At 58.4% G+C, this 8750-nt stretch overlaps 1 protein-coding gene across 2 annotated transcripts in view; it reads left to right on the top strand.

The window, feature by feature from the left end:
* The window catches only part of GRM4 (glutamate metabotropic receptor 4), a 35984-nt gene extending 27819 nt beyond the window's left edge, over positions 1–8165 (top strand). For both annotated transcript variants that reach the window (XM_065649358.1, XM_065649357.1), the window contains 4 exons: positions 277–413; positions 825–1760; positions 5921–6167; positions 7344–8165. In XM_065649358.1, the coding sequence (XP_065505430.1) occupies positions 277–413; positions 825–1760; positions 5921–6167; positions 7344–7393 (1370 nt within the window). In that variant the 3' untranslated portion in view covers positions 7394–8165. The remainder of the gene's footprint in view (positions 1–276; positions 414–824; positions 1761–5920; positions 6168–7343) is intronic.
* The last annotated feature ends 585 nt before the right edge of the window (positions 8166–8750 follow it).

The following is an 8750-nucleotide window of genomic DNA, read 5'->3' on the forward strand; positions in this document are numbered from 1 at the left end:
GCGCTGGGTGCCCGGCGGTGCCCGAGAGCTCCGGCTCTGGGCGGTCAGTGGGTCTGCACCACGGGGTCCCTGCGCCAGCTCTGCTGTGGGGCTGCTTTTCTCTTCCCCAACTGCTTCCTCCACGCCGTGCCCTTGCTGGCATCATCCCGGCAGCTTGTGCCAGTGCCAGCAGTGAGAAACCCCACGCCGAGGGGGGAGCACCGAACCGGACCCGCCTCGGACACCGTCCCCCAGGGCCGCGGGTGCTGCGGGTGCTGAGCCCTCGTTCTCTTGCAGGCATTGCTGGGACTCCGGTGACGTTCAACGAGAACGGGGACGCGCCGGGGCGTTACGACATCTACCAGTACCAGATCAGGAACTCCACTCCTGAGTACAAAGTCATCGGGCAATGGACCGACCACCTGCACCTCAAGGTGAGGCTGGGGCTGGTGCCGGCAGCGCGGCCAGGCCAAGGGCAAGGTCCTGGAGGGTCCTCCTGCACCACCGAGGCCACGTAGGGTGTAGCAAACCCAGGTGGGCATCCGACTTTGCAGCTCTGATAAGGGAGGAGAAGCTGGAAGAGAGCAGAGGGGGTTTTTCCAGGGAAGGATGGACTTTGGTTTGGGTTTCTGGTGTAGAATCTTCCCAAAAGGCCAATGGAGCTTCACCCTCCCCAGGCTGGGGGGGCTGGGTCCTGCACGGGATGGGGCGAGGGGCAGGATCCGGGCAGCACGGCCGCCAGCAGCGTGGGGCATCCCCCGTGCCCCGGGATGCTGGGCTGATGTTCGGGGGCCCGTGGGGCAGATGTTCGGGGCTCAGCGGGGCTGTGGGGGTCTCACCCGCAGGTGGACAGCATGCTGTGGCCGGGGGGGGGCAGCCAGCTCCCCAGCTCCATCTGCAGCCTGCCCTGCAAGCCAGGCGAGAGGAAGAAGCTGGTGAAGGGCATCCCCTGCTGCTGGCACTGCGAGCGCTGCGACGGGTACCAGTACCAGCTGGACGAGTTCCACTGCAAGCGCTGCCACTTCAACGAGCGGCCCAACGAGAACCACACCAGCTGCACCCCCATCCCCATCATCAAGCTGGAGTGGAGCTCGCCCTGGGCCGTGGTCCCCGTCTTCATCGCCATCGTGGGCATCATCGCCACCCTCTTCGTGGTGGTCACCTTCGTGCGCTACAATGATACGCCCATTGTCAAGGCGTCGGGGCGGGAGCTGAGCTACGTCCTGCTGACGGGCATCTTCCTCTGCTACGCCACCACCTTCCTCATGATCGCCGAGCCCGACCTGAGCACCTGCTCCTTGCGGCGCATCTTCCTTGGGCTCGGCATGAGCATCAGCTACGCCGCCCTGCTCACCAAGACCAACCGCATCTACCGCATCTTCGAGCAGGGCAAGAAGTCGGTGAGCGCCCCTCGGTTCATCAGCCCTGCGTCCCAGCTGGTCATCACCTTCAGCCTCATCTCGCTGCAGCTCGTGGGCGTCTGCATCTGGTTCATCGTGGACCCGTCCCACTCCGTCATTGACTACGAGGACCAGCGGACTACAAACCCCCACTTTGCCCGGGGCATCCTCAAATGTGACATTTCGGACCTCTCTCTCATCTGTTTGCTCGGGTACAGCATGCTTCTCATGGTCACCTGCACTGTCTATGCTATTAAGACCCGCGGGGTCCCGGAGACCTTTAACGAAGCCAAACCCATCGGGTTCACCATGTACACTACTTGCATTGTGTGGTTAGCCTTCATCCCTATATTTTTTGGGACGTCGCAGTCAGCGGAAAAGGTAAGGGTGGAGGGGCGAGGTCTGGTCTGGTTGGTGCCCCTGTGGGCTGCGAGGATGGGGCTGGGAGAGCCCGACGTGTCCTGAGCAAGGACGGCGCTTCTCCGCGGTCCTGCCATCGGGCATCGTGGCAGGAAGAGCTGGTTTTCAAACCTCTTGCTCTGCTGGAGAGCAGAGACCACTGCCGCCTCGGCATGTCCCCTCCCTCCCTGGGTCTGTGGCAGCTTGCAGCTTCTCACCCAGTTACCGGTTTGCTGTGATTTTAATTAACACCTGTGTGTTTGGGAGCACGGCACCAAGGACATGGGGGGCTGCAGCGGGCAGAGTGGGATGGAGCTGCTGGGGGAGCAGGCGGCTCCGTCTCGCTGGAGGCTTTGGGGGGTTGAGCATCCCCGGTGACTCTGAACGTGACTTTGCACACAGGGAAGATGAGGCCAGGGCAGATAATCCCAGCGGTGGGTTTGTGCTGTGAAACAACCCGTCTGTCTGCGCTCCTCCTCTTCCTCGGCCTCCCTGGTGGGTGTGCAGGGTGATCCCGCGGGAGCCAGGCCAGCTCGGATGGAGCTCTGTGCCTGAGTGAGAACAAAGAGGAAAAAAGTCTCATGAATGAGACCAAAATCACCTTTGCCTGCCAGCCGAAACAAGAATCGCATTGATGTTGAACGCGAACAGCTCACGCCTGCCAGCCCGCAGCTGCCTGTGACAAATATAACTGGGGGTTGCTGTTCCCTGGAGTCCCCGGGGGGACCCCGTGTCCCTCTCTGGACCCATCACAACTGTGACAGTTCCCCCTGAGCGTGTCCCCACAATGCTGAGCCACCGAAGCGCCGGGCTTGGGAAACAGCGATTGCAAAAGGGCTGGTTTGCTTGGAAAGCCCTGGAGGTGTTTTGCTGTGGACACCAGTGTTGGACACGTGTCCTGGAGAGCTCAGAGCATCGGAGCCCAGAGCTGCAGGAGGCCGGGGCTGCACGGGCACCTTCCACCTGCGCTCAAACAAAACGTCTCTACCAAGCCAGCCCATGCTGGCTGGAAGTGTGAAGGAGAATTAAAGGAAACAAATGGAGCCTTTTGCAGCATTTCCATTTTGATGAGATGGCAGGGGAGATACTAACAAGAAAGCAGGTTTTTTAAGAAATTATTGCAAAACAAAAGCTCCCTTAAAGTCTCCTTAATGTGCTCGGCATACTGTGGGTAATAAAGATGGAAATGATAATGATTGTAGATTATGCGCAAGGTTGCTCACCTCTTCGCTGCAGCTTGTCATGGGATAATTTAGGGCTGCCGAAAGCTGGCTGTCAAGCAGCAACTCGACAATAGGCTGCGCCTCACTTCGGGGGCTTGTAATGTGCAGGGCTCCTCTGTTATTAGGCTGCTAACAAGCTGATTAGAGGCGGAAAAAGTGATGTTCCCAACTCCCCTTGGACGCAGCTCTTTCTCAACGCCTGCTGCTGCCGGGCAGCCCCGGGGGCTGTGGGGCTCCAGCTGGGGGGCTGCGGGGCTCCAGCCGTGCCCCGCGGGACGGGAGCTCCGCGCGTCGCTGGACCGAGCTGCGGCTGGATGGCGATGGCTGCGCCGAAGGGGCAGCTGGAGGAACCGGCTGCTCAGTGCTGCCTTGATGCTTTAGCTGCTGGTTTGCAGTCTTGGGGAGGAGGCGGCCCAAAGGGTGTCGTCGTGCAGCCTGCACAGGGGACCTGGCTCTGAGCGTGTCCCTGGGCTGAGAACTGAGGCTGTTGGCATTGGCGTTGCCCCACGGAGGTGCTGGTGCTGCCCGGGATGCTCGGGGGGTGTCCCCAGGTCCCCCGCTGGGCTCCACGGGTCCGCACAGCTGGGAAGGAACAGCCAGGAGCATCGGCCGGGCTGTTCTCCCTACAGAGGATGCTGTGGGGCAGCCCCACATCTCCAAACACCATCCAGCACCTCTGCCTCCAGCTCTGCTGAGCCTGCGGCCAAGGCTGCCTCATGGTCCGGAGGAGGTGGATAAAAAAATCTCCATTTTTATTTTATTTTGCTTCACCTCGTGCCTACAACTTTGCATGGAGGTGGCATATTATTATAACAAGTCCCCCAAGCCTTTTCTCAAAAGAACCTCTTATCCCTGCCGATCCCAGCGGATTACAGAAATAGCAATAACAGAGGATCTAAAGAAAGAGACAATTTCCTGCGCTGATAAGGCAGCAGCTGAACAGCGGTGTCATTGTCTGGTTCTCTGTTTATCACATTCGCTTTCAGCCAGGGAAGAGGGAGAGAAGAAGGAATGAGCAGGACTGTCCGGTGGTTTGTTTAGCGGCGCTGGCTGAGTGCTGAGCGGGGTTTCCCTTCCCCGGCACCCGTGGTGGTGCAAAAATCTCTTGCAGCTCGGTCAGGCCCTGATTTAGAGCGGGGATTGACAATTAACGGCAGAGATTTGCTCGGGATGAACACAAGCGGTGCAGAGCTGAGCCCTGAGCCCTGAGCCCGGCTCTTCCAGGCCGGGGGCAGGTCTGGGCACAGCCCTGCTTGGGGACGTGTGCTGGGTCACTCGGGGAGGGCTGAGAAATGGGGGGACTGGGGGGTCTGGAGCTGGTGCCAGCGGGGTCTCGGGGAGGGGGAGCCCCGAGCGTCGCGGGAGCGTGAAGGGAACCGGCTGGTCTGAGCCCAGCTCAGCTGCTCCTCCCGAATCGCACCCAAGTCCCGAGACGTGGGTGGGAGTCGCTGCAGAGGCAGGAAATATGGAAATCGCTGGATGGCAAGTGAAGCTCCTCCGAAAGGCGTCTGCAGAGGAGCAGGAGCCCGGCGGGGCCGGGGGAGAAGCCGAGTCCCCGGGACAGGGTTTGGGGTGTCTGGCTGGTGTCCCAGTGTCGCCCTCAGTCCTGGCAAGTCCAGGGCACCTGCGGCAGCGTCTGGAGAGTTTCAGCAGGAAAAAAAAAGGAAGAAAAAAAAAAGAGCAGTTATTCTGGCACAGAGATATGTTTTGACTTTCCTTGATGAAATGACATTTTTATTTCCCAAAACTGCCTAGTTTGACTCTGCATGCATATAGGGAGAAGGTGGAACAAACAAACCGGCACGTGTGACAGCAAGAGCTTTTATTCTGGGGACAAACAAAACTTTTCAGTTAACTCAGAACAAGCTTTGTTGCTTTTTTTTCTTTTGGGTTGGGAAGACCCAGAGCCCTCCCCTTGCTCAGCCTGGAGAGACCCAACAAGTGAGCGGCTGGTAAAGGAAAGGATGCTGGAGAGGATGGAGCCCTGTGCGGGGAGCAGGGATGCTGGTGGAGCAGGGGTGTTCATGGAACAGGGATGCTGGTGGAGCTGGGATGCTGGTGGAGCTGGGACGTTGGTGGAGCTGGGACGTTGGTGAAGCAGGGATGCTGGTGGAGCAGGGGTGTTCATGGAGCAGGGATGGTGAAGCTGGGATGCTCGCGGAGCTGGGATGCTCACGGAGGGGCTTGCCCAGCCTCCCGTGTTGTTCACAGGCGAGAGGTGGGGATGGGCGGAGGGAAGGAGTCTCTTTGCCTCCTGTTGCCGCCTGTTTCAGATGCCCTCGGCTTGCGAGGAGCCTGCCAAACGCTTTCCATAGAAAAATGGATTATTCTACAGTCAGATTAATGGGCTTTCATTTTGCAAAACATCTGTCACTGTTAGTCCTGGACAGTGAGCGTGAAATTAGTTTTGACTGCAGAAAGGCAACGTCGGTTTGTAATATGTGACTTACATGACAACGGTGCAGGAGCCAGCTGGGGAACGGGAGCTGCCTGCGCCGGGAGCGGGGGGCGCCCCAAGCCGGGCCCTGGGCGCGCGTGTCCTCGCCGTGCCCGTCACTGCAGCGCCGGGGCTCCCGCTCTGCGCTGCTGGGGAGGACGGGGGGAGCAGCGGGCGCGGGGGCTCCATCTCGGTGATGTTTCGGAGTTGGGGCGCGGGCGGGTTTCTGCTGGAGCACCCATGGGTGCGGGGAGGCTGGAGTACGAGCCAGAGGCCTCTCCATGTGCATCCTGACCCATGCAACAAGTTGAGTCTGATGTTTAAGATCCAGTTCTGCCGACATGTCCAAGTCTGGCGCTCCACCCCTTCATTTATTTAACCACAACGTTTCCATGTTCTCCCATTTTCTAGCCTTTGCCTGCTGACCCTTTCTGCGTCCCCAGAGCCATCGTGGGTCTCAGCTCTGCCCTTGTGTCTTGCAGATGTACATCCAGACCACGACGCTCACCATCTCGGTGAGTCTGAGTGCCTCGGTGTCCCTGGGCATGCTCTACATGCCCAAGGTGTACATCATCCTCTTCCACCCGGAGCAGAACGTCCCCAAGCGCAAGCGGAGCCTCAAGGCAGTGGTGACAGCAGCCACCATGTCCAACAAGTTCTCTCAGAAAGGAGGTTTCCGCCCCAATGGAGAGGCCAAATCAGAGCTCTGCGAAAATCTGGAAACACAAGGTACCGTGACTGCCCGGAGGGCTGGGGACCATGTGCGGGGACACCCTGGGAAAGCGGGCACGTGCCTGTTCTGTGTTTGGGTTCCCAAAACTGGAGCCTTGCAAGAGGAAGAAATGGTTGGAGCCAATGCTGCTGAGGTCCTTTGAGAAGGGAAATCCCACTTGAGCCAAATCTGCAGAAAACCCTGAAGAAATACAAACGTTCCTTGTGTACTAGCAGAGTTTCTGCTTTCCAGCGTCAGTGGGAGGGAGAACAAGCAGCATTTCCATGGAAAGCTGTGAATGTCTTTGTAATCCTCAGCTCGCTCTCCTTCCAGCCGGAGCTGTCGAACATCCCTGGGGGTCTCTGTGTGACCCCCGTGTCCCCACTGCCCCGTGCAGCAGCTCTCACTGGCGGGAGCTCTGTGTGTGATGTCTCCATAGGCAGCTTCTCTGCACGATCAACTCTTTCATCTCCCGATCCGCATTGTGATGTGCAGCTACACACTCAGGCCCCTCGCCCCCGTGCTGGCGGTGGCTTTTGCAGCCGCTGTCACAGATCTGTGGTTCTGCCCCAGCGTGGCAACGGGGGGGCCCCTCTGTCACCCCCATTTTGTCTGAGCAGGAGATGCTCTGTGCTGCGCTGAGCGTCCTGCCCCGCGGGATCGCGGCGGGAGCCGCGGAGCATCGGCCGTGCCGGGCGGGGGGAGCGGAGCTCCCGCTGCCGGTCCGGGGAACGCGGAGCTGGTGTGACCGGGCGGGAGCGGGCACGGCTTCGGGCTGGGGGCGGGGGACACGGGGGTTGTCAGCGCGGGACCCAGGGGCCGTTTTTCACTGTCACCGGCGGGTCACGTGTCTTTAAATAAACAACAGAATAAATAATTCACGGGGCTTTGATATGGGCAGATTCGCTATGAAAACGTTGTGGCTAACAAATAGCTCTGTCAGCTCTAATTTCTTATGGCCTATCTAATTGTTATCTGGGAACACCAGTCTGAAATCCACAGCAAGGTTCATTTGTCAGCGAGGCACCGAGACGCAGGGAGAGCTCTGGGCATCCCCTGCGCCTGCGGCCGGGCCCTGCGGGGACCTTGGTGCATTTTGCTGCCTCCTGTGTGTCCAACCCCGTCCCGAGCGCTGGGGACGCTGGAGGGTGGACTTCAGCAATGGTCCATGTGGGGTTTGTCTCTCTTTCCAGCACTGGCCACCAAACAGACCTACGTCAGCTACAGCAACCACGCGATTTAGCTGCCGCCGCCGCAGCCGGAGCCGCGGAGCTGCCGCTGCCCCGCGCCGGGGGCACCGATCGCATCCCCATCGCGGGACGGGGAGAGGGGGCGGCGGGGGACACGCTCCTGGCCGGGCCGCTGGGCTGAGCTCCCGGGGAAGATGGCGATCGACAACAGCAAAAAAAAATAAAAGAAACAATAAAACACTAAAAATAAACCACCGACCAACCGCCCACCGTGACAACGCATGCCTCCCCGCGGAGCAAGAGGGAGAGCTGAGCGGGGGGATGGAGCGCGGGGAAGAGGGGACGGACTTCGGCAAGTCTTTGGGGTTTTTTTCTGTATCTTGAAAAAAAAAAAAGTCCCAATATTTTCCCTTTTCTGGAATTTGTGAGATTGTTTGTGATTGTGCAGAACCTTCTGTTTTCTCTTTGGGTTTTTTTTAAATCCTCAGTTTTCTTTTGTTCCTGTCTTCCTCCGTCCCTCTTCACTCTCCCGTATCCTACCAAATTCTATATGTTGCAAAAAGGAAAAATAAATAAAAATACATAAAATTGAAATAAAAAACAGACAACAAAATAAAATGAAATAAAACCTAGACTGTGTTCAAAGTGCTGATTTCTATAGGTGGTTAATTAATGTATGTGATGACCATATGGATTGAAATATGTCTGCTTTATGTACTGACCAGTCAAAAAACAAACAAACAAAAAAAGTTCAGTGCCTGGATGTTTATGAATTATTCGATGACTGTGTAGAGCATGATCATTTTTATACGAGGAGATTTCTAATAAAAGACCATGGTTTTGCACTCAGCGTTTGCCGCCTCTTGGTCACTGTTCGTCTCGGGCTCCGGGGGTGACTCGGGAAGGTTCTGGGTGGCCAAGGGCTCCAGGACAGGGTGGCCCTGGGTACAGGACAGGGGGACGAGGGCTCAGCACCCCCGGGCACACTCCTGCCCCAGTGCTCGGGCTGGGGCAGCATTTGGGGCAGAAAAGGCTGATTCCTCCTTTGCTCTCCCCAAGGTGTGGGCTGAGGCTGGGGGATGCAGCCGAGAGGACGGATTTTCCAGGATTTTCCAGGATTTTCCAGGGTTTTCCCCACCCCGCTTCAGCAGCAGGGCCAGCTCCACCCCCCATCAGGTCCCCATCAAGACCAGCCTGGGCTAATTAGGGAGTTCCCAGCTAATAAAGGCAGCTCTGCCCTTCCTGCGGGGATGGCAGTTTGTCCTGGTTCAATCCTGCCCTGGGGACGGACCGGCTGCAGGTACGTGCTGTGCAGGGCCCGGTGCTGCTGCGGGTTTGGGGGGTTTGCTGCAGGTTTGGGGGGTTTGCTGCAGGTTTGGGGGGTTTGCTGCGGGTTTGGGGGGTTTGCTG

The sequence above is a fragment of the Caloenas nicobarica genome, chromosome 21 (genome assembly GCF_036013445.1).
Source record: "Caloenas nicobarica isolate bCalNic1 chromosome 21, bCalNic1.hap1, whole genome shotgun sequence".
In the NCBI taxonomy this organism is placed as follows: Eukaryota; Metazoa; Chordata; class Aves; order Columbiformes; family Columbidae; genus Caloenas; species Caloenas nicobarica.